General features: G+C 41.6%; 1 protein-coding gene across 2 annotated transcripts in view; it reads left to right on the top strand.

Annotated features, from left to right (window-relative positions):
• mrps5 (mitochondrial ribosomal protein S5) overlaps nt 1-22,129 on the top strand; it is a 65,897-nt gene extending 43,768 nt beyond the window's left edge. Inside the window, exons 6-12 of one of the 2 annotated variants that reach the window (XM_031902288.1) lie at nt 59-149; nt 4,593-4,639; nt 5,084-5,141; nt 7,812-7,874; nt 8,285-8,344; nt 20,751-20,887; nt 21,501-22,129. In XM_031902288.1, coding sequence (XP_031758148.1) covers nt 59-149; nt 4,593-4,639; nt 5,084-5,141; nt 7,812-7,874; nt 8,285-8,344; nt 20,751-20,887; nt 21,501-21,725 — 681 coding nt within the window. In that variant the 3' untranslated portion in view covers nt 21,726-22,129. The remainder of the gene's footprint in view (nt 1-58; nt 150-4,592; nt 4,640-5,083; nt 5,142-7,811; nt 7,875-8,284; nt 8,345-20,750; nt 20,888-21,500) is intronic. The other variant, XM_018094243.2, reaches the window with a different exon arrangement.
• The last annotated feature ends 4,147 nt before the right edge of the window (nt 22,130-26,276 follow it).

The raw sequence follows: 26,276 nt of genomic DNA, 5'->3' as shown, positions 1-26,276 counted from the left end.
TATAGTAAACATTTCCATTTTTTAAATGCACTCTACAAACCTTTTTTTTCTATTTCAGGTTAAAAATGTTTTCAACATGACTGCTAAAGAAGGGAGAAAGAAATCTGTGAGTGCCTTGGTTGTTGTTGGGAATGGAAATGGAGTGGCAGGTCAGTGATTATTATAATGTTTGCTCACCTCTTTATTTAATTTCATAAATTAAATATGGCCTTCCCGCAATTCAGGGCTTTCTGGATAACGAGTTTCCAGACAATGGATCCCATACCTGTATTAGATTAAAATATAATTCTCAAAATCATGCGTATTTAAATGGAAAAACAGACCAATACTTTGTACATGTGTTTTAAGAAAGCTCCTATCTATAAAAAAAAAAAAAACAGCAGTTAAAAAAATGTTTATTTTTTAGAGGCTTTTATTTGAGAAACTCACCTTAGGTGGCAAAAAACACTTCTCGTAATGAAAAAAAACAGAAATTTCATTTTCGAAAACCTGAATTTCTGTGCTAGCAATGTGGCTACTGGGTCAACATCAACTGACCCCAGAGACAGCACTGTCTCAACCAGTCACAAAGGAGTATATTACACACAAATGACTAAAGCTGGCCATACATCGTCAGATCCGCCACACACCATTCAGGGCTGAATCGGCAGGTAAGGAAGTAGAAACAATAGGATTTCTACCTCCTTCTGCCGATTCAGCGCTGAAGGGAGATTTTGGTCAGGCGCCTTCTATGGCGCCCGATCAAAATTTTCAAACTGGTCCGATCGGCGAGTCGGCCGATATCAGCAGCCTCCTGCGATATTGGTCGACTCGCCGTCATACCATACACGCACCGAATATCGTACGAAACGAGGTTTCATACGATATTATCGGTGCGTGTATGGCCACCTTAAAACTCACTGTGCAAACCTGTGAAGGGTAGGAAATGCTGTTTAATCGAACTCTGCAGCTGCTAACTTTTATAAGAACCTAAGAAGACCTATACATCAGTCTGACATTTAAAGGACTTCTTTTTATAGAAGTCATTTTTGTTAATAACAAAAAACCTTTTATATTTAATGTTAGCATTTATTTAAACTGTAATAATTTTCACATTTCTAAGTAGTCCATTTTGTACATTCTGTAAATGCTTGCGCACTTAAAGTAATCTGTAATGCTAATATTTGCTTCAAATTATTTCCCCAAATGAATCCACATTTATAGTAGGCTATCATTTTAGGTCACCATCAGTCTGCTTTCCTCATGGCTATCTGTTGGGGTTGTTATAGGTAAATGGCTGTAATGCTAATGTATTTGAAAAGGTAAAGCAGGAAAATTTTACCTCTATGTGAATTCATTTATTTGAGAACAGATTAAGCCGTTAAAAACTTGTCCTTTTTCCATTCAAGAAAAGCAAATTCAAGTTTAAAAATGGATGGAATTAAAATGGGTTCTGATACAACTCTCCCTCGCATGCAACAAAACATTCATGCTTTGAATTATTGATGCCTGGAATCTGTTGCTTCTTTTGTATTGTACCGAATACTGAACAAAAAGTTTCGGCTGAATATTGAACTGAATCTTTAACCTAATTCAAATTCCCATTAGTTAACAAACACTTGTTTAGGTGTTAGTTGTGACTTTTAGTATTAGGAATTGTCTGATTCCGAATTCATCAAGAAGTGCTGGGATTTGTCCAAACCCTGGATATAACACATTCTAAATAGGCTTAAAATTATTGTATTCCTTCTCGGACATTAAAAAAATCACATACAGACACTGAAAAATCACATACTTGGAGGTCACTATAATTATAGCATTATATTACACAATATGAAATAGAAATAGCAATAGTCTTCTGGTACCAAAGGACACATAAGGTTCTCTTTAGTGTGCAAGAAGCCTTGTTGCTAGCAGTTTAGTTTGGTATTGAAAATATCTTTGCTTCAGTGTTTTTTAAATAAAGATAAAAATCCAAAGATGTACATCTGTATTATAAAATGTAGAAACGTATTAGAAGTCACGGAGTCAGGAGTTCCATGACCATATAATGGCAGTGGGCCAAAAACAAAATGTTTTTCTAATATCCTAATATTTATATACAGGGATGGTACCCATTATCCAGAATGCTTGGGACCTGGGGGTTTCCGGATAAGGGGTCTCTGGACCTCCATACCTTAAGTCTACTAAAAGATTATTTAAGCATGAAATAAACCCAATAGTATTGCTTTGCCTCCAATAAGGATTAATTATATCTTAGTTGGGATCAAGTACAAGGTACTGTTTTATAATTACAGCGAAATATTAAATCATTTTAGGGCTTTCCTGTAATTTGGTTACACACAATCCAAAGATCACCTCCAAAGACCTACAAGAACATTTTGCTGCAGATGGTGTATCTGTACATCGTTCTACAATTCAGCTCAACTTGCACAAAGAACATTTGTATGGCAGGGTGATGAGAAAGAAGCCCTTTCTGCACTCACGCCACAAATAGAGTTGCTTATTGTATGCAAAAGCTCATTTAGACAAATGTAGACAAGTGCTTTGGACTGATGAGACAAAAATGTAGTTTTTGGTTGCAACAAAAAGCGCTTTGCATGGTGGAAGAACAACAACACATTGCAAGAAAAACACCTGCTGCCTAGTGTCAGGGACTGGGGCCCTTGTTAAAGTCGAGGGTCGGATGAATTCAACCCAATATCAACAAATTCTTCTGGATAATGTTCAAGTATCCGTCACAAAGTTGAAGTTATGCAGGTGTTAGATATTCCAACAAGACAATGACCCTAAACACAGTTGGAAATCTACAAAGGCATTTATGCAGAGGGTCAATATTCTAGAATGGCCATCACAGTCCCCCGACTTGAATATCATCTAAAATCTATAGGATGATTTGAAGCAGGCTGTCCATGTTTAGCAGCCATGAAATTTAACTGAACTGGAGAGATTTTGTATGGATGAATGGTCAAAAATACCGCCATCCAGAATCCAGACACTTATCGAAGGCTAAAGAGACGTCTAGAGACTGTTACATTTGCAAAAGGAGGCTCAACTAAGTATTCATGTAATATCTCTGTTGGGGTGCACACATTTATGCACCTGTCTAATTTTGTTATGATGCATATTGCATATTTTCTGTTAATACATTTTATGTCACTGCTGAAATCCTACTGTATCTATAAGGCATGTTATATATTAAAAGGAATTTGCTACTTTGAATGCTCAGTCAATGATAAACAAAACTCAAAGTATTAAGAGGGGTTCCCAAACTTTTGCATATGACTGTAATCACTGCTTTAGCAAGTGAACCAGTGCACACAATTTCTGTAAAGCATGAATCATGTCCCTCCCTTGCCCAGTAAAAATTAATTTATTTTTTATTGTAAATGGTGTATAATTATTTGATAATTGATCATTTTTTTTGTATCCTTATTACCCTAACTACTTACAACCCTTTCCTTGGCTCCAGGGGATTAAGCCTTAAGTCAAGACACAAAAGCTGCAGCTATGTTCATGAACATTAAACTAACGCTGACTGTATTCAATCCATAGCCTGGGTACAAATTACCCCAGGCTCAACACTCCAGTCATCGACCGCCATTATACCCCAGGCCCAGACAGAAGCAAACTCGCCTAACTTTCCAAGTGGCTTAGGTGCGTTGCCCCAAGCCGTAGTTAAAGGGGTTGTGCAATGAAGGATAAAGCCAGCAAGCACTCCGTCAACCAATTGTGAGGTTAAAACTCGATTTTATTTCATCAGCTTTTAAACATTATAGCCTGGCGTGTTTCGTGTCTGAAGGCACATAATCCTAGATGTGTCCTGGCGGCCCAGACCGACCCTGGGTGTATCAAGGGAAAGAATGTAGAATAACAATATTTACTGATATATATATTTTCCAGTTTGGTGAGATTCTTTAATAGTTTATATTATGTTTAGTGACCTATCTGTTTGTTACATATTCATTCTGGAGGCTATAGTTTTCCTTTAAAGCAGTGACAAAAGGGGTGAGTTTCAAATGTTTGCTACTGAATGTTTAAGTAGCATAGTCAGGGCAAGAACCCTGGAAATCACTCTCCATTGTCCCTAGAAGGTATTAGCTAATTCCTGTGCACTTCTGTGTTTTCAGGAAGGAATTGCCTGATGGGGGCTGGTGCTTTTTGAAGGTAGATTTTGACCATGTGTGTTTGAGCTATTAAACAATACATTGAGCAAAACAAAGTCAGTGGGGCTCATTTATTAACACTGGGCAAATGTGCCCATGGGCAGTAACCCATAGCAACCAATCAGTGATTCATTAGTGCAAGTATAACAATGAATGCAACAATTTGATTGGTTGCCACGAGTTACTGCCCACAGGCAAATTTGATAAATGAACCCTCTGTTTGTCATTGCCTATAGATATTTCTTGTATAGAAAAAGCAGAATGAATATGTAATGCAATTACTATTTATCGAATCCTTGTTGGGCATGATTAAGTTACTATCTTTAAATTTCTCTGTCAAAGGAGAGCAGTGATAAAAATTACTTCAAACTGAAAGCTGTTGGATAAGCAACACCCAAGTGAACTCAATAATAAAGAGGCCTTAACCCCTTTTTGTCTTTCCTTCAGGATTTGCTCTTGGTAAGGCCAGTGACAGAATGATAGCTTTAAGAAAAGTAAGTATCCCTTTCATTTTTTACATTTGTGAAATTATAGTCACACATACTGTAGGACCCAGTTATTTTTTTTTCTTCTTTCTCCTATAGTGTAGTACATAAGAGTCACAATATGTTGTGACCTTGGCTCATGTTTGCTTTGTTTAGAAATGTGGTTTGTTAGTTATAATAGATAAAATTCATATAATATTTGCTGTAAATTAATTGCTTTGCTTCAAAAACCTTTCAACTCTGGGAGTCTACACTGAGGGTGGGCTGTGGGGGTGAGCCCCTCTGGAGGTCATTGCTGATGCTGCAGAATCACTCACTGCAAGGTGGGGGGGTTCAGCTTCAATTTAGCAAATTTAAATTGTTTTTGTATTCAGTTTTGCCTTTTTAGCATCCCTAACAAGTAAATTTGTCATTCACACTTGGTAAATTGCAATTCATTTTCTGTATGTACAGGCAAAAAACAGAGCTGTTCACTATCTGCACTATATAGAGCGATATAACGATCATACTAGTAAGTATAATCAACCAAGTTCAAGCTTATTTTGCTCAAATGATAACAGAAAATTACTTTTTGCCAGAAAAGCATTTGCTTGTCAAAGATCTGCTATAATATTTGTGACTTTGCATTCCCAGTAGAAAATTGAAGTTGTAAATGCATTTTTTCTTTGTTTTCAAACATTTGTAAGTTTTATAAAAATAATATAAGACCAACTTTTTCTTATTCCAGTGGGTTTTTCTAAAATGTGAAAGCTAATATTTTAACCTAATGTGATATAAACAATTTATTGACATAAAAGCCCATAAAAGTGTTACCACCTTGGTTAGGACCTTATGTATGACCTTTTATACATGATTCCAAATGTAGGTCTTTGCAGGGCTTGCAGGGGCACAAGGAATGTGCATTGTAGAGTTACTGTACTTTGAGTCATGCAACATGTGACTTTGTGTAACAAGTGCCATCCACACCAGAGTTGAGGTGTACTCCAACTTTAGTGCTGTTTGCAGCAGCATTCCCTCTTTGCAGCCAGTATAACCTAGGTGAGCTGGTTCCACCCACCAAACAATTTTCTAATGGGGCCTGGTGCAAACAGTCCCAACTCCCCAAGTCTGCTAAACCTCCCAGCCAGCTATGTTAAAGGTAGGTGAGGGACCAGGGTGGGAGGACTACGATACAGCAGACCTCTATAGGTAGTTACAATTCTGTTTGCCCCAACGTCCCCTCTTTGCAGGCATGCAACTTTTCAGCCAGACCCATTCTGGGGGCTAATGGATTTCATGAGATGGCAGTTCTACTAGAACCATGAAACATAAACCAGGGGAGAATCTGACTTACTTCAGGGATAACTGAATTCAACACTGAATCCATAATATATTGGTCAAAAAATGATAAAACGCTAGTTACTGAATTCCCCGATAGTAAATTCCCCATTCACAGATAGCCTAACACCACCTTCCTACTGGCTTTTTACCTGTTGGCTACGTGAAACTCTCTGTAAGAAATATTAAAATAAACCATTCAACTAATGCATTTTTCACAACCATAAAAGCATATTCCCATGCTGCTGCAGTAGTATATAGACTTTTGTGGTCAAGACTTTTGGAGGACAGGTTTTTCTTACAGCAACCTACATAGATTGAGCTATTTCCATAGGGTACTAAAGGAGAAGTTTTTCTGCTATTCCTCCAGCATGTAATAGAGTGCTTGAAGCAGCGGTTCCCAAATTGTGGGTCTCACCCCTTGGAGCAGTGGCATGGGTAGGGGGGGGTCAGGGTGAAATCCAGTTAGGGTGAGTTTTGGAAAAATGCTGAACCCAGCTTGAAGGTGAGATATAGGGTGAAAACATATTTGTCTGAGATTTCATTGAAACTCTGGAAAAATTACTGATGAAGTGTTTTCCTGTATCTGTAACCATGTTATGAGCTTAGGGGGTCGCTGAATAAAAGCTAAACCTCCATGGGGTCTTCAACTTAAAACAGTCTATCTGCCACTGGCTTAGAGGGTTAAAGTGAATGCCGTACTTGCAAACATTTTGTACCGTTGTTCCATGCTGTTGGTTTTTTTAATGCTAACTGAAACCAAGCAGAAGTGTTTCAGGAAAGCTCTTAAAAAACACAAGGTACAGACAACTTGGAAAGGTCTGTGATGGTTCAGATTAATTATAGGCATCAGATTCATTTTAAGCACTGCTTGCCCATTATGTCTTTATTGATGTCTCCAATCTGTATTTGGAAAATAATAACTGCTAGACTGATATGTTGTCCCATTAAAAACTATTTTAGCCTGCAGAGAATAATGGTGACTTTTCAGATCAATATTGCAATATAACACATCTTCTCAGCGTAGACAAATACGCTTTATTCAGCGAAACCCAAAGACTTGCAAGACTTGCAGTATTATATAATTATATGTTTTCTGAATCCATGAAAGCTTCAGTGATTCATTTGGAAATGACAAACATTTTTATCTTGGAGCCAAACTCTCCATTCTTATTGACCCTTATGTTTATTGATGACTTGCAGTTATTGCAGTTTTAGCTTAAAATAAATTCGCCAGGCGGTTTTATAAAAAGTTCTCTTATACATTTTTTGCATTATGTTGGCAGAAAGGACTAAATGCTAAATGTACAATGTATTGGCTCTGAGCCACAAAATATTGTAAATATTTAGCAGAATAGCAGGTATTGAAAAAGCAATAATGCTTAAAATATATATAGATTATTGAGATATCACTAAGTAAATGCTTTTGTTGCAACAAAAATGTCCAAGTATAACTTGCTTTTAAAAGAAAATATTATAATAATGTAATTTTACATCTACCTTACCATCTCCATACCCTGCTTTCTTGCCTGCCCTCTCTTGCTTCAGCTCCCTACCTACTGTATTAAGCTCCCCCCTCCCCTTACCTTGTTCCCTTCAAATGCCCAGCCATCAGTCTAACTGAAAAGCTAAATGTTCTTTTACAAAGAACAATATGTTCGCACCCATAAACGGAAATCCCTGCCTCTGTTATTAAGGAAATGGCATTTACTGCCACTTTTGACACCCACCATAATTATATATTGCACCTAAAGTGCAGTAATTCCACTCTAAGTGGGCTTTTTAAGTCAGTCTGCATTAGATTTGGTGACACTGTGAATCTGCAGTCAGATTATAATTTTTCAATTTTTTTTGCTCACTTTAGTATACCATGACGTAACTTCTTCTTTTAAGAGGACATCAATAAGAATGAAGAAACAAAACTTAGGTAAGTTATGCAGTGTGTATCATTTGTAATGATAATGTCAGCTTGTGTTAGCGTAACCTTTAGGAGAGGAAGCACATTGAGCTTTTTATTAAATGTACTTTAAAAGGAATGTTATGTTCAGACCATGGCCTTCCTTTTACAAACAAGCGACCTTGTTCTTTTTGCCAGTGAATAATGTAATTTGTGTTCAAGGCTATGAATTAAAGGAAAAAGTAACTTTTATTTTCCAAATGAAAATAAATGTAAAAATCTGTGCTGTTTTCAGTTGTGTAACTATAGAGGAAGCAGACCCCGCCCGAGACTGCGGGGTCAACTTTCTCTTCAGCAAAGAAATTCTTCCTCCCCAGTGGCTCTTCTTCTTTAAAAACTCCTGCTTGGGTTTCATTATTTTCTCAATTATTTTTCACTAGACTTATGGTGTGAAGATCGAAATCCAGAAAACGCCAGATCCCAAGCATTCTACTTAACAGGTCCCGTACCACATGCAAAGATGCAAATATTACCAGGGTCGGACTGGGCTGGCAGGACACTGGGAAAAAACCTGGTGGGCCTCAGCCCTAGTGGGCCCCGCTGGCCTAGGACCACTTCCTGCCACTCCCTCCCTATACCACAAAAATAATTAATGCAGTGTGTAGGCATACATGGGGGGAGGATGTACTTGCGCGGATGCCTGGGAAAGCGTTGCCCCGCAGCAAGTAGAAACCTGATGCACGACTGGGGTGGGGGTGCTTGGGGTGCTTGGGGTGGCCCTTGATATAAGTAGTTTTATTATTTATATTTGGGCTCATTTTGTCTCTCATAATACGTAGTTTTATAACTCTGTAGGGGTTAATACTGTCTATTGTGTTTTGCCTGTGTGGGCTGAACACCAAACTGTTAGTATCACACTGTGGTTGAAACATAGAGTTTATATCTGTGCTTTAAAATAGTCACGTTTGGAAAATGCATCTAAATTTACTTACATTTTTAAAAACTAATAGTTTTGTTTCTGCTAAACAGCAGTCAAGCTTTTTATCAGAAATGCTGTTTTTATGTAAGAGAGCTGAGCAAAATACTGTCCTGTGTTGGCACATGCCTGCTGTTTACTTGAAGGACAAGGAAACCATTTATATAATGAAGGCCTCCTTCAAAAGCCTCCATTCCAGCTCTCTGGCGACAGTCACCAACCCAGGAGTGTGCACAGATGCAAATTGATGAAGGTCTCCAACCCTGCTGCAATACTGTGTTTCTATTACCTCTGGAGGGCCCTACATTATATAAATTAATTCCTCGTCCTGTAAGACAGAAAGGAACTGTCTGTGGCAATCACTTGTGAAGGTGGATGTTGCTTAGGAATGCTCCCTTACCAGATTCCAAGGGATAGCCTACTGGCACATTTATCTGACATAGGCACATTTGAATAAAGCACAGGCAGGTGCCAACAGAAAAGGAAGTATTAATTGGCACAGTTTGTCTTTAAGGCTAATGTCCCATGGAGGGATTTAGTTGCCCGTAATAGATCTCTGCTACCGCGGGTGACTAATTGCTTCAAAATGCCTTTCTACCAGCAACAAGCGCAATCGCCAGTGAAAAGGCCTACGCACTGCTTCAATTTTTTCGAAGTTGTGCTTTCCTCCTGCAGGCAGCGAAGTGATGAAGCAATGAGTAGACCTTTCCAATGGCGATTGCCTTTGTTGCCGGTGGAAAGGCATTTCGGAACTATAAGTCATCTGCGGTAGCAGAGATCTATTGTGCGCGACTTAATCGCTCCATTGGAAATTAGCCTAAAGCAGTGATTCCCAACCAGTGAACAGCATGTTGCTCCCTACCACCTTTGAAGTTGCTCCCGGTGCCCATTTTTAAATCTCTGATTTGGAGACAAGTTTTGGAAGTACAGAGACACAGTTTTACTCCAAGCAGAGCATTCTGCAGGCTAGCAGTCCACATGGGACTACCAAATAGCCAATCACAGTCCTTATTTGGCATCCCCAAAGAACTTTTTGTTTTTTTCATGCTTGTGTGGCTCACCAAAGCTTTTTACATCTGAGTGTGGCTTACAAGTAAAAAATGTTGTGGATCCCTGGCCTAAATCTTCATAGTAATCAAATGTGTGACAAAATAGAGGTGGCATTGTATGGCACCACTTATACAGCATTAACACCACTTATTAAAACCAAAATTCAGAATTTGTCCCATTCATTTAGTGCATTATACCTGGTCTAGAGTGGTAAATTAATCAAACTCCTTATGAATAGACTGCCTAGCAGTTTATAGTGGATTGCATCTGTTGCTGTGCTGCATGCTGTGCTGACATTTAAAGACAAAAACTCCATTATAAATACACCAACTTTTAAACCATTTTGTAACAGGAAGAATTTTACACAGCATATGCCCCATATAAATTGAAGTTGAAATATTTTAAAAGAGAAAAGAAAAATGATGGAATGAGAGGTTCTCATGATTAGTATTTACTTATACTTTTCTGACCAGGAATATCTTATAATGATTGACATCCTGAAATGTTAAGAATTAAGAAATTTTAGGGTGAGGTGGCATAATGGAGCATTATTCTTAAACAACAAAAGATACTAGTCGGTGCCAATCCTGGAATTAATTAGGCTGTTCGTATTAATACGAGTGGCTGACTGAGAAAGCACAGAAAGGAGTGTCACTGGCTGCCATCTTTATCATCACACCTTTAATAAATGTGTCTGAGATAATTTTTAATGTTTGTAGTGATTTTACAGTTTCTTTGCGGTGAAAAAAACTCTTTTCGACAGAGAATATTAGTATAGGAAGTTAAAAAAATGTCATGCGAATATTAGGACCAGAGCGGTCTGTAGGGGTTGAGGCAGGAACAGTTATCCTAAACCTTGCACATAATGTGGCCCCAGAGCAATTGTTTTAAAAAGTTCAGTGAAACACTGACTGTGTATATATTTTAACATCATAATAAAATAAGTAATACAGTATAAAGTAGGGAGAGATGGTGCCTAAAGTAGCAGTGACATCATAGTCTCTGAGAAGGGACTGGGGCTGTGAGATAGCATGTATAGTAGGGAGAGATGGTGCCTATAGTAGCAGTGGGATAAAAGCCTCTGGGAAGGGACTGGGGCTGTGGGATAGCAGGTATAGTATGCAGAGATGGTGCCTATAGTAGCAGTGGGATAATAGCCTCTGGGAAGGGACTGTGGCTGTGGGATAGCAGGTATAGTAGGGGGAGATGGTGCCTATAGTAGCAGTGGGATAATAGCCTCTGGGAAGGGACTGTGGCTGTGGGATAGCAGGTATAGTAGGGAGAGATGGTGCCTATAGTAGCAGTGGGGATTATAGCCTCTGGGAAGGGACTGTGGCTGTTGGGATAGCAGGTATAGTAGGAAGAGATGGTACCTATAGTAGCAGTGGGATAATAGCCTCTGGGAAGGGACTGTGGCTGTTAGATAGAAGGTATAGTAAGGAGAGATGGTGCCTATAGTATCAGTGGGATAATAGCCTCTGGGAAGGGACTGTGGCTGTGGGATAGCAGGTATAGTAGGGAGAGAGGGTGCCTATAGTAGCAGTGAGGGGGGGGGGATAATAGCCTCTGGGAAGGGACTGTGGCTGTGGGATAGCAGGTATAGTGGGGAGAGATGCTGCCTATAGTAGCAGTGGGATAATAGCCTTTGGGAAGGGACTGTGACTGTGGGATAGCAGGTATAGTAGGGAGAGAGGGTGCCTATAGTAGCAGTGGGATAATAGCCCCTGGGAAGGGACTGTGGCTGTGGGATAGCAGGTATAGTAGGGAGAGATGGTGCCTATAGTAGCAGTGGGGAGATAATAGCCTCTGGGAAGGGACTGTGGCTGTGGGATAGCAGGTATAGTAGGGAGAGAGGGTGCCTATAGTAGCAGTGGGGAGATAATAGCCTCTGGGAAGGGACTGTGGCTGTGGGATAGCAGGTATAGTAGGGAGAGATGGTGCCTATAGTAGCAGTGGGGGATAATAGCCCCTGGGAAGGGACTGTGGCTGTGGGATAGCAGGTATAGTAGGGAGAGATGGTGCCTATAGTAGCAGTGGGGAGATAATAGCCTCTGGGAAGGGACTGTGGCTGTGGGATATCAGGTATAGTAGGGAGAGATGGTGCCTATAGTAGCAGTGGGATAATAGCCTCTGGGAAGGGACTGTGGCTGTGGGATAGCAGGTATAGTAGGGAGAGATGGTGCCTATAGTAGCAGTGGGGAGATAATAGCCTCTGGGAAGGGACTGTGGCTGTGGGATAGCAGGTATAGTAGGGAGAGAATTTTATTAAAATATATTTAACAAATACAATAAAACAATAATTACATTTCAATCAAGCAAAAAAAAAAAAAAAAAACATAAATCAATATTACATCAAAAACAAAACGTACCTTCCTGCAAAGCATCTTATTTCTTAGAGATCATTATAAAACACATATCAAGAGGCATCTTTATGTTTCTTTTTTTGAGAATTGTCCAAACATTTCCCAGCAGATCGTTTAACCTGTACCCGCACACCTGCCCCCTGCCTCTCCATCACATCTTGCTCCCCCAACTCCCCTTCCTCCAGTGACTCCTTTTCTGCCCCCTGAGACTGAAAAGCCCCTTCGCTTTTGCTCTTCTTCCTGCTGGAGATGATATCAGATGAGAGACTTTTCCTTTTCTCCTCCTCCTCCATTCTCTCCATCTCTACCTGTTCCTCTGCTAAATCCCCCCACGACTTCCCTCCTGGCAAAACAAACCTATTTTCAGTTGGGAGGGTAATTACACCTGGGCACTGAGCCTCCTTAGCTTTATTAGATTTGCTGCCCACCACTATCCAACCATCCCCTCCACCTCCCTCCTCTTGGGCTGCCTGTACCGCTACCTGTACCTTTGCCCCCTGTCTGTCTCTCTTGCCCCACCTGCCCTCTCCTCCCCCCTTCCCTCAGTCTGGGGCAAGTTCTCCCCTGGCATTGGGGTACTCATTACTTTTTCCAGATTGGGACAAGCCTTCCTAATGTTGCGCCAGGCGTCGGGGCAGGCCCTATAAGCATGGCCGGATTGCATACACAGGTTACACTTTATGGCCTTTACACACTCCTTGCTTGGGTGCCCAGTCTCCCCACACAAAGCACATTTCTGTATGTTGCACTTTACAGCATAATGCCTGTTGGACCCACATTTATAGCATAGCCTGGGCTGGCCCACATAGAAACAGACACCCCTTGCTTTCCCAATGAAAAAGGAATTTGGGAGATGTTTCTGAACATTCTGATCCACATGCAGTTTCACTTGGACTTTATACCCCCCTACCCAGAATCCCTCCTCATCAAACACTGGCTCCAGGGGGGATAGGACAGTGCACTGGCGCCGGAGCCATATGAGGATGTCCTGCTCATGCACTGTCTCTCTCTTCATGATAATGGTGACCAGTTTGGTTTCGGGTTTGGACATCGGTATTACCCTAAACCCCTCCCACTCCTTGGCCTCTTTACTCAGATGGTACCGCCTCCAGAACTCCTCTAACCCTTGGGATAACTTATAGCTTAAAGGAGAAGGAAAGGCTAAGTCACTTGGGGGTGCCAAAATGTTAGGCACCCCCAAGTGACTTAGAACGCCTACCTTTTACCCCGGGCTGGTGCCCCTGTACGGAGGGAACAGCACCAGCCCGGGGTAGCTGCCGGCGCTTCCTCCTTCCTCCTCGCATGCGCCGGCCGGCGGATTTCGCCGGCAGCGCGCAAAGGAAGGAGGAAGCGGTGTCTACAGGTGCCCCGGGCTGGTGCTGTTCCCTCCGTACAGGGGCACCAGCCCGGGGTACAAGGTAGGCGCTCTAAGTCACTTGGGGGTGCCTAACATTTTGGCACCCCCAAGTGACTTAGCCTTTCCTTCTCCTTTAAATCAAACTCTGTGTCTGTGACACTCAGCAAGGCATAAACATCCTGTGGGGTAAAACCCAGCAACTGTTTAATGATATTTCTGCCCACAAACCTGCGCCCCGGGAAATCCTCCCTCTCTTTCTCCCACTTAATTTTCACAACATTCTTCCTCTTATCAAACTCATCATCAAACTCCTCATCCTGCTCACGTGCAAAGAATCTCCTTCCCTCCCAAACACTGCCCCCCGCAGCCCCAGCAACACTCTCAGTCCCCCCATGCACATTGCTTTCCCCAGCAGAATAAACAACATTTTTTCCTTCCCCTCCCCCCTCACTCACACATGTTGCATTACCTGCAATCACCTGCACCTCAGCTGCACCACTCCCAGCCGCTTGCACCTCAGCTGCCCCAGCACTCACTGCCCCACCCCCCTCAGTCACACACATTGCATTACCTGCAATCACCTGCACCTCAGCTGCTTGCCCCACACTGCCCCCAGCACTCACCCCACTCACGGCAGCTGCACACACACTATCAGTATGGGAAAGACCGTTACTATGCACAATGTTAGTAGCAACGCTACATTCAGTAAAAGTTTTTGAAACCTCAGTCTCTTTGAGCAGTTCAGCAACTTTTAGCAGTCTCTCAGCAGTCACATTGCCCTCCTTCATCTGCTCAAATCTCTGTTTGTTGTCATACAGCTCCTTCCATGGCTCTATAACAGCCAGAATGTCTTTAATGTTAATTTCAGTCTCTTCCAGCTCCTTATTGAGGAAAGCCAACTCCCTGATGTACTGAGTTCTCCTCTCTCTCCTCTCAGCAACTTCTGATTCTTTATCAGTCTGTCAATGTCTCTGTTTAAATTGTTTTGCTTCTCCTCCAAACACCGCAGCTCCTTCAAAGCATTAATTATTGTATCATACTGTATTACAGTCTCAGTACCTTTGTGCACTTCCCCAGCCTTCCCGGCAGCCATTACCTGTTCACTCTCCAGGGCCACACGGCTTCCCTGCACCTCACAGGCAGCAGCCATCTCCTGGTCACTCCGAGCGCTTTCTGCAACTTTTAGGGCCACACGGCTTCCATGTTCCTCACAGGCAGCAGCCATTTCCTGGTTGGCCAGAGCACTTTCTGCAACCTCCAGGGCCACATGGCTTCCAAGCTCCTCACTGCCAGCAGCCATTTTGCAGCCATCAGACTCTCCTCTCACCTCCTGGTCTGCCTCTGTTGTAGCTCCGCAGCTCCCTGCAGTTACTCCAACACCGGCGCCCAGGTCCTCAGAGTCACTCTCCATGCCGCTTTGGGAACAGCTTTTGCTTTTCTTTTCCTTCCCTTTAAGAGAGCAGGAAACATTGCCCTCTGCAGTGCGCTCCACTGTCACCATGATGTTGGACCCAGTGGCCTTCTTGCTGCTTCTCAAACGGGTTTTCACTACCCAGCTAAACGGTTTAATCGCTTTCTTCCCCATTGAGCAGGGAAAAACAGCAAAAAACAAAGAAAAAATACCCACAAAAACTAACCCCCAGACCCAGCCGGGCCTGGGAGAAAGTCACAACTCCACAGAGCACTCAGAGCACCTCCACTCAGTAGCAACAGCAATGAGCAAATGGCCTCTGGGAAGGGGGTGTGGCTGTGGGATAGCAGGTATAGTAGGGAGAGATGGTGCCTATAGTAGCAGTGGGGGATAATAGCCCCTGGGAAGGGACTGTGGCTGTGGGATAGCAGGTATAGTAGGGAGAGATGGTGCCTATAGTAGCAGTGGGGAGATAATAGCCTCTGGGAAGGGACTGTGGCTGTGGGATAGCAGGTATAGTAGGGAGAGATGGTGCCTATAGTAGCAGTGGGGGGATAATAGCCCCTGGGAAAGGACGGTGGCTGCAGGATAACAGGTACAGTGGGATGAAATGCAGGCTGAGAAAAGCAGATGATTCAATGTGTGTGACTCTGGCCTAACGATTTAACTGAGGTTCTTGAGGGTTTGCAGGAACAGATGGTTGTTTGAAGTGAATGGCATATATAATGACTTTTAAGTCTCTTTTATGCTGGCTATTCCAATATGTTACTCTTATCGTTCTTATCAGCTGATGTCTTATGCTGTTTGTCAGGTTTCTCTTTAGTACTGACAGTTTCAGAAAAGTGAACCTTATGAGGATTAATATGTTCCCTTTAGAGCATTAGAGCATGTCATTGCACAAGGGCATATTTTTGAAATATAATATTAAAACAACAACTTTATTATAATCCACTCTGTAAATCTGCCTTTAGTTTAAACTAATATAGATCCAAGGTCTCTGATCTTGTACACATTAAACTCATTTCCTGGCTAGACAAAACAATAATGGACAAAGATTTTCGGCACTGGTGATTGTTTGTCTTGAGTGGATCTTTATCCAAATCTTGCTTTAGCTTGATAAATGGACTTGCCATAGATATCTGAATTTGATGACTTTTTTTTTTTCTTTCTACTACTTAGAGGATTAAAGTTAATATTAGTGCTGGGCGGTATACCGGTAAAAACCGATCACCGTTTTTTTTTTTTTTGAAACCGATATGAATTTTCTACATACCCCCATACCGGTGTGCGTGAATACTTCCGGGTGCGCGCGTGACGTCAGCGCGCGCGTGACGTCAGCGCGCGCGTGACGTCAGCGCGCGCGTGACGTCAGCGCGCGCGTGACGTCAGCGCGCGCGTGACGTCAGCGCGCACACGACGTCAGCGCGCACACTCTACAAAAGCGCCATCGCTAGGACGCATTCAGAGTCGGATACCAATGTGAGCTGTCGGGGGGTGCCTGGCCAGTAATTATATTTTATGTGAAGGGGATGGGGGGGTGTTATTTATGTGAAGGGGATGGGGGGGTGTTTGGGGTGGGGGTGGGTGGGTTATACTTATGTGAAGGGGATGGGGTTGTGTTTGGGGGGGGTGGGATGGGGTGGGGTGGGGGGTTATATTTATGTGAAGGGGATGGGGGGGTGTGTGCGGATGGGGGGGTGTTTGGGGTGAGGTGGGGTGGGGGGGGATGTGTGCGGATGGGGGGGTGTTTGGGGTGGGGTGGGGTGGGGGGGTGTGCGGATGGGGGGGTGTTTGGGGTGGGGGGGGTGCGTGCGTGCGGATGGGGGGGTGTTTGGGGTGGGGTGGGGTGGGGGGATGCGTGCGGGGGGGTGGGGGGGCTGCGTGCGGATGGGGGGGTGTTTGGGGTGGCAGGGGGGGTGTTTGGGGTGGCAGGGGGGGTGCGGGTGGCGGGTGTTTGGGGTGGTCACCTAATCATGCATGGGGGAAAAAAAATACCGTCAAATACCGTGATACCGATATAATTTTGAAAAATACCGTGATATAAATTTTTGGTCATACCGCCCAGCACTAGTTAATATAAAATGAAAATGTAACCTGCATTAAACAACTCTCAAGTGGTTCCAGTTGAATAAATGTCTTTTGATTTCTGTATAATTTTGTATCTCCTGATCGAATTGTGTAATTACTTTATAAAACAAACTTTTGATTCAATTTTCCTGAAACATCTCTGTGAATTCTTAGCCATATGAACTTATTGTGACAGTGGCCAAGCAATATTTTATTTATAGGGATATAGGGGCAGGCATGTAGGGATGCCTATGTGCCTCTCCACACCTCCATCTCTTGCATACAGTGCTGGCAGTGCTCTATTTAAAGCAGTACTGTCATGGGAAAACATGTATCTAACATGTTTACACATCAGTTAATAGAGCTTCTCCAGCAGAAGTCTGCATTGAAATCTGTTTTTCAAGAACACAATTTCACTTGGGGCTAGCCATAGCCATATTCTTCATTTCCCAGGGTGTCACATCCATTTGACCTGTACTCCAAAAACACTTCAGTCATGCTTTACTGCTCTGCTGCAAGTTGGAGTGATATCACCCCCTTCTTTTCCACCCAGCAGCTGATCAGGAGAACAATTGAATGGTAGCAAGATAGAAGCTCCCAGTAGATATCAGAATAGCACTCAGTAGTAAAAAATCCAAGTCTGGCCTGGGACTCCTCCAGTTACATGGGAGTAGGAGAAACAATAGGTTACCTGAAAGCAGTACCATTGTAGTGCTGGTTTCTTCTGAAAGCTCAGAATTTGGTACAATGCAGTGAGATGGCGCCTACACACCAATATTACAACTATAAAAAATACATTTGTTGATTTAAAAATAAAATTTTAAATGGCAGAGGGAATTATTTGCTATGTAAACAGTGTAATTTAAAAATAAAAAGTATTCCATAAATTCATAACAGAATCCCTTTAAAGGAGAAGAAAAGGTAAAAATCACTGACCAGTGATAGTAATGGCTTACCTTTTACCCCGTGATGGTGCTCCTGTTGGAGAAAACCGCACCAGCCCGGAGTAGCTGCTGCTAGTGTGTCCTCTTCCTTCTTTCTTTTGTCTTCTGAATCCCTGGCTGGCGCATGCGCAGTAGAGTGAAAATGTTTTTTTAAAGCTCAACTTTTCACTGTACTGCGCATGTACGAAGATAGAAGCAGGAGGTAACACTCACTCACAGCTACCCCGGGCTGGTACGGTTTCTTCTCACAGGAGCACCAGCCTGGGGTGAAAGGTAACCAATTAAAGTCTCTGGGGGGGGGAGTGCCTAACATTTTTGGCACCCTCCAGTGACTTAGCCTTTCCTTCTCCTTTAAGGGGTCTGCTGTAGGTCTCAGTGCTTTGAAACAAAGCTTGAAAACATGGACAAAGTGCATGGACTAATGCACCCCTTTTTAGTACATTGCTGCATTTAGCAGTGCTGTATTTAAGATCAGCAGGAGTTGGAAGCACATAAGCTAATAAGCACTGGATGGTGCATTCTTAGCGAACCCCTTAGTGTTTCTTAGTGCACCCCTTACTGTTACTGTACTGCTGCCTAAAGGAAAAGTAAATGCCCCATCTAGTGTCTTACATACCTGTATGTCACCTAAAGGAAATGTTTCCACTTTAAAGGGGTAGTGACATGTTCCAATCATAACCAGAATGTGTGACAATACATAGTGCCTGTGTGCTTTTCTAACTGATGTGCCCTTCTGCCTCCCCCCCCCCCCCCCCCCCCCCAGGAGTAGGCATGGTGACATGTTCCTGTTAAAACCAGTAACGTGTGCCTATTCCTTTAAGTACCAAAGTAACAGTAAAACATTCTGGCACAGAAACACCCCTTCTGTAGTGCAAGCTTTGGCACATTGCCTTTAATCAGAAGGCAGAAGTAATGGAGCAGGGCTTGTTGAGCCTGGCTAGAGACACAGTATACAAAATGCTAATACTGCAGTATAACCGCACTGGCCTGTGAAGCTATTCTGTTCCAAGAAAATGGGAGAAATTCTATTAGCACAGAACATGCTTTACTGCACTAATATTCTTTTTTTCTTCTAAAGTATAATTGAAGAAAACAAACTATAAGTAAGAGAAGCAATTTTTGCCAAACTGAAGGATGTATTGATTGTCCCCACTGCAAGCAGAGGGAAGCCTTTTAGGCACCTTTTCATTTGAATGGCCTTTATAGCGCTATTCATCCTGATTTAATTTACTGGATGGCTGATAGGTTTAATTTCAGATGCTGCTCTAAAGTTTCTTTTCTTCTCTTACCAAGCAAAGTGCAATTTAGCAGCTAGGTGGCATTCCAAGACAAAATAGGTAGGAGTATATGGGCTGCCACATTGAAAAACAGGGGGACAGATGCAACAGCCATTCAGCTGCCTCACGTGACAGGATATCATCTGTTGTACAAGAAAAACAAGGCAGTTTGTGTTTTCTTTCCCTTGGCTGGTAATCACTCTGAGCATAATGGATAGCATTTACTCAGTACAACAAGGTGCCTGAGCACATTCCAGGAGGAAACGGCAGAGATGAGCCAGAAAAGCAGTTGTAAATTTGTGTCAACATGAAACAAGGCTTATTAATTTGAAAATTGTGATTGGGTGTAAATTGCTCATTTAAAATTTCATGTTCTGCAATATTAGTTTGCTCTTGGAGCATGGATCTCTCTGCGCCAGGCAAGTAAGTGCACAGTGGGATTATAACCCCACATCCTGAGATAATGTTGGAAGATGTGTCTTAAGTAGCATACCGCTGCGTTGAAATGCTCCCTAGGATAATAGAAGACACAGAAATATTGTCATTTTGCACTGTGTGGAATACATCAGATGCTCTGCTTGCTAGTGGAGCTTGTGCTGACTTGATCAGGTAGCTTTCTGTGGTTAAAGACTGAGAGCTATTTGTTTTTTTGTGTGATACAGGGAATCCTCATTCAGCACAGGTATGGGATCAGTTATCAGGAAATCGATTATCCAGAAAGTTCCAAATTATGGGAACGGCATCTCCCATAGACTTCATTTTAACCAAATAATTAAAAATGTTAAATATCATTTCCTTTTTCTATTTAATAATAAAACAGTAGCTTGCACTTGAAACTATGATACAATTAATCCTAACTGGAGGCAAAACAATTCTATTGGGATATCTGGGAAAGCCCAGGTCCCAAGCATTCTGTAGAACAGGTCCCATATCTGTAGATGAAATTTAAAAAGAGGCATCATATTGATTCAAAAAGAGGCATCAAATGAAACCTGCCTTACGGGTAGCTGATTCAGAGGAAGAGGGAAAACCCCACTGAAGCTTCTCCAATTTGCCTTTTCATTTCCTGACTCCAAAAGGGCGTTTGTGTTAGTCCTCAGATCAGCCTTTCCTTTCCTGACTCCAAGAGGGCATTAGGACAAGTCCCCAGATCAGCTAACTTCCATTGCCTCTGTACAAACCATGCTGCAGGCTAACTGGAATGAAATCACACATTTTAAAAACAAACTTCAAACTATTAGTGCATATACACTGCTTTATAAATGTAATATGTACTCATAGTCAAGCACAGACCAATCTACAGAAAGAAAAGAGGGAGGGATAATGACAGTAGGGTTACAAACTTTTTACCAGTAGCAGCTAAAAAAAACTACATTCATTTGTTTTTGCATAATGTTTCCTTTTTCTTTCAGATATTATAACCACCTTAAGAAGTGACAATTTCTGATTTTGTCTTTCTAGGATATGGTCTTCATTGCCATAGGGCAATAATCACTATCTGCAAATTAATTGGCATCACAGACATGTATGCAAAGGTTTCTGGATCGATCAATCTGCTGAATCTTACAAGGGCACTTTTCCTTGGTTTTGCAAAGCAGGTAGGAGTTATACCGTCCTTTCTGTTATGTTAATACAGGTACTAAGCTGCAAGAGAGCTTTAAATATTACTCAGTGAAACAATGTTTTTTTTCTGTGCCCAGCAGTGCTTCAGAGAAGCCCTTACTACCCTACATGCATAAAACTGCATTGGTGTCTGAGTAACCAGTACAGAATGGTTCTGTACTTACCACTCATCAGTTATTCAGCGTAAGGCTATTCTGCCTCTGATTGTTATGGACAGAGCTTTGGCCACAAACTTGACAGTGCAAACTAAGTCAGGGATTAAGGAAATAAACACTCCTGCATCTCTCAATATTTCCATTAGACAAATTAATTGAGAAAATAAAAATACAATTTACGGAAGCCCTTAGAGACACTGAGTGTAATGAATAAATGGGCATGAAACAAGGCCATAATGAAACTTGGAACGCTGTTGTTGCTTTTATAGTGGATGAAAATCCAGTGATTGTTTTGTTATGTTTTAGTTCTCCTTTAATACTAGCACTGTCTGTGAACACAGGATATCTATGTCTAATGTACCTGTATTGCAACAATTTCTTACGGTATATATGCTGGACATACATTTGCCTTTTTTTTTTTTATACATAATAGGAGACACACCAGGAACTTGCAGACAATAAGGGTCTTCACGTGGTTGAATTTAGAGAGGAGCGGGGCCCCTTGCCTGTCATCGTAGCCTCTCCCAAGGGAGCCCTCCGAAAAGAACCAGAGCTTGAAGGAGAGGTTCCTGACACCAAACTGGACTGGGACGATGTGAAAGCAGCTCAAGGAATGAAGCGTTCTATTTGGGCAAATGTCAAGAGGACATCTTGGTGAAATGTCAATATAACATGGACAGTAAGCAAATTGACAACAACCTGCACAACACATGGTGTAAAATGTCCTGCTGTCACGAACTACATTTTTACTGCTTACCTTTATCATTTGGCTCCTCATATACCTGCAAAAGCAATTGGATGTGATATTACAGCTTTGTCTGCCATGCTGCTCAAATATAGCAGAGGGTTAGAGCAATACATTTATTAAAGGTTACAATACAGTTAAGAAATGTAGGTACAATCCAATCATTTAGCCACTCTTTTGTACATCATCTGTATCTGGAGATCTGTAATAATCCACTGGGACACCACATTCTTTGTAATGTAGTACTGTATGTACAAGTGGCACAGGTAAGAGCCACTCTGAAAGAAATAAAGATTTTTTTCAAATTACACATTTAATAGAAAGTCGCCTTGAACTGGTTTAAAAACTAAAACTGGTTTAATCTTACAAGCATGAAAGCAATTTTTATGGTATTCAGGACTAGCTAGTGGCACTCTGATGCATGCCCCATCCCTCATAGTGAAACTGTTGTATATATAGAGATGTTAAATGATTGATAGTGTTTTTCCTGTGAATTAATGCTTTTTTAATAAATAAATGATGGCACTTAGGAAGCTATACCTGTACCAAAGTTGACCTACACCAACATGGCATCTGGTGCAGTTCTACAGCTTTACTATGGAAATTGCTCTTACAGCTGTGCCCACAGGATAGATGCCATGGCCAGAGCCATCCTCCTTCATGCCCTACATCAGTGCCTACCTGCTTCCACATTCTCCTGGGATACAGGGATGGGCAGGTTAATGTGCCTGCCCCAGCTATTGAATGGACTTGTCTAGAGATCAGTTCACAGACCTCCACTTCAAGATGGCATGGTGCTACATTACCATTATAACCAGCTTGGCAGGTGGCAAAATGCTTGCAATTGACCCTCCATTAACTTTAATCTTAATGTTGGCAAGGTCTGGACAAATTAATGATTTTCTGCCTGCCTACCAAACTGAAAATTGTGCAGAGGAAAAAAGCTAGAAATCACTCTTGTGTGCCATTGCAGTAAAGGGAGATACGCCAGTTAGGGGAGGTAGTATAAAAGGAAGAATGTAAATCAAGATGGCTTACTACTCTCTCCCACAGTGCTCACAGAAGCCCAGATAGCTACTAACATTAAACAGCTGAAGATTGTCCAGGACCTAGTGCCCCCTACTAAAATGTATAAGGCTAGCAAGTCGCCGTGATTTGTATAAAAGCACAGAACTCCTTGGTGGCTATTTATTGCCTTATAAATTCCAGAAGAGGTTAAATTATTTTCTGTTTAAATATGTGAAAGAATCGCCAAATTGTACAAGGCAGTGTGTGGCTGGAGGGGAGCTGACCAATGTTATTCAGGACCAGCAGCTCTGGAAATAGCACATAGAGATACTGCAGTCAGTATCATTTGCATATAGAAGTAACTTTAAATTCAATGAAATTTTTAATTTGAGTATATTGAAAATTTGCTTAGAATCATATTGGTTTTCATTTTGTAACATGTTATATTTTGGTTAACTTCCCCTTAGTTATGTATCATTGTGTCAGTCCTTGACTGGAATTTTAACTAGACCCTGGCATTTCAGTAAAGATAGGCCTGAACAGCCCCCACTAGCCCACTAAATAGTTACTATGGCATCTTACAGTAACTATCGATTGCCAACCTGAACCTGCATTGTAGTGAGCATTGCAGCATTTTAGGTCACTCATGCTGATAATCCATCTGTGATATGCAGAGAGCCCCACCTTTTAACAAACCTAGTGCAACGTAATGCTGGTTTACGTACCTTTATTTGTAGGTGAAGCTAAGTGGCCCTCCACTCCTTTTAGGACAATGCTGTCCAACTGGCAGCCCACGGCCCCCTCTGTGTGGCCCCCATCTAACTGGCTGCTGTGACTTCTTAACTTTGTGCACATTTTAAATGGTATCAGTACTGAGATTAACTGCCCCCTTGCATTGTTTACACCTCAGATTCAGACTGTAAACCCCTGTATTGTTTAAAAATGTAATCCACTGTACTGTTCACACCTTTTAGTCCCTGTATTGTTCACCCCCTGCATTGTTCACACCTCAGGCTTTGCCTGTAAACTGTAGGAGCAGTGCCAGCATTGTGTCACTGCATGGCACGCACAGGCAGCATAGGGCAGGCAGAGTATGGCACACAGAGGCAGAGGAAGGCACACACAGGCAGCATAGGACAGGCAGAGTATGGCACACAGGCAGGGCAGGCTGAGTAAGGCACACACAGGCCCTTATCTACAATGGGAAGTTCCATGTTTGTGCAGATAGGACAATTGGATTGCAATGAGAGGACCCCATCAACTACTTCTTTATACAGTTTGGTTTGTATCCAGGCTGTACAATCATGGGCCATTGAGCAACTTGGTAGATCATACTCCATCACACCAGCTACCACTGCATAAGGACTGGCCAACATGCTGAATAATCATTTCAGTACAATTTGGCCAGCCACATGTGTGGCTTAATTGGTAACAATGTGAGCATTTCTGACCAGTAGTGGATCCAGTGCTGCAACCTTGCTAGTGGGATATATAAGCAGACGGCTGCAGTCATTAGTTTTTGACCCCCTACTGCATGCTTGTGATGCCCAAAAGTATTCCTTTTAACCCTTTCACTGCCAGTTGTTTTGAACAAAGTAGAACTTCTACTGCCAGACAGTTTTTGAACATTTTGCACTGTTTCACTTTAGGGGCTTTTCCTCTGGGCGTCTTTTAGTTTACCCAGGAAAACTATATATATATCATTTTTTTCAGGACAACCTAAGCTTTCAAAATATGGTGGAATTTTTGTGTAATTCCAATTCTGTAATATGATATAGGCTAAAAAATTTTAAAAAAATATATATATTTTCCATAATATACACCATAACATAATATATAATAACATAATATAATAACATAATATACATAACATAACATAATATACACATAACATACACCAGAAACAAAAATTATTTTATGCATGAAAATACAACTGATTTGGAAAATCCCATGGCGTCTGAACGTTCCAATACCAAATATATATAGTTTTATGGAGATTTCTCACTTGTATAGGTCAAAAACTCCCAGCAGTACACTTCCAAATTCCCAAAGCACTGCTTCACAAAGCTGCATACTTTAGATTTCAAGGTAAAAAATTCCACTAACAGAAGGTGTATCCCAGAAAATGATACATTTTTAGAAAGAAAAGATTCTGTGGAATCCAGAATAGGCACAACTGTCTGTCTACTCCAAACTATCAAGTTGCAATGCTTTCCTAAAGTTATTGGTTTTTATCAAAATTTGTGAAATTTCTTAATCGCTTCAAAGCTTCCAGTCTATAGTATCTCCTACAGGTCATAAAGTAACCAGATAAAACACCTTGAATTTGAACGCCAGGGGCCCACTGAACAATATGATGCCCAATATGTATAGGTTTACCTAAGTATGTGGCATGTAGGGGCCCCAATGTGAACATACCCCCATATGATCTATCATTTCTGTCATTTCAGCTTCTGCGAAATCAACATATTTACATCATTTTGTGTGAAACAACGCTACAAAAAAAGTACGCTCACCCCAGAAAGCCATATATTTTTAGAAAGTACACATTCCCCCGAATATAAAATGGTTACCCATGTCTTTCTACTCCAAAGTACCAAGCTGCAAAGCTATCCTAAAGTTGGCAGTTTTGATAATATTTCCAAAAATCCTCTCAAAGCTTCCAGTTTGCAGTATCTTATCTCCCATGTATCATTAGGTACTAAGATAAAACACCCTGAATTTGAACACCAGAGGGCCACTGAACAGTTTGATGCCCAATATGTATAGGTTTACCTAAGTATGTGGCATGTAGGGGCCCAATATGAACATACCCCCATAGGATCTACCATTTCTGTCATTTCAGCTTCTGCTAAATCAACACATTTACATCATTATATGTGGGATAAAGCTAGTAAAAAGTATACTCACCCCAGAAAGCCATATATTTTTGGAAAGTACACATTCCCCGAAATCTAAAATGGGTACCCATGTCTTTCTACTCTAAAGTACCAAGCCGCAAAGCTATCCTAAAGTTGGCAGTTTTGATAATATTTCCAAAAATCCTCTCAAAGCTTCCAGTTTGCAGCAATTATTTTCTACAGGTCATTAGGTACCAAGATAAAACACCCTAAATATGAACCCCAGAGGTCTACTGAACAGTTTGATGCCCACTGTATGTAGGTTTATCAAAGCACATGGCATTAGAATCCCAAAATATACCTTGTGCACACTAATTTCATGGCTTACCTTTACCTAATTCATAAATACGTGGCAGTTTTATGTGGGACAGAAACTGCAGAATTTTAGTGTGACCCCTGAAAACCATATATTTTTGGAAAGTACACGTTCTGACAAATCCAACATGGGTAAAGAGTCCTTTCTACACCAAAGTACCAATCTGCAAAGCTTTCCTAAAGTTAGTGGTTTTTATGAAATTTCAGAAATTCGCCTAAAAATGTTAAAATTTGCCGCATT

This window comes from Xenopus tropicalis, chromosome 5, assembly GCF_000004195.4.
Source record: "Xenopus tropicalis strain Nigerian chromosome 5, UCB_Xtro_10.0, whole genome shotgun sequence".
Taxonomy (NCBI): Eukaryota; Metazoa; Chordata; class Amphibia; order Anura; family Pipidae; genus Xenopus; species Xenopus tropicalis.
Note: the sequence above shows the minus strand (reverse complement) of the source record. Positions and strands in the feature narration are given on the sequence as shown.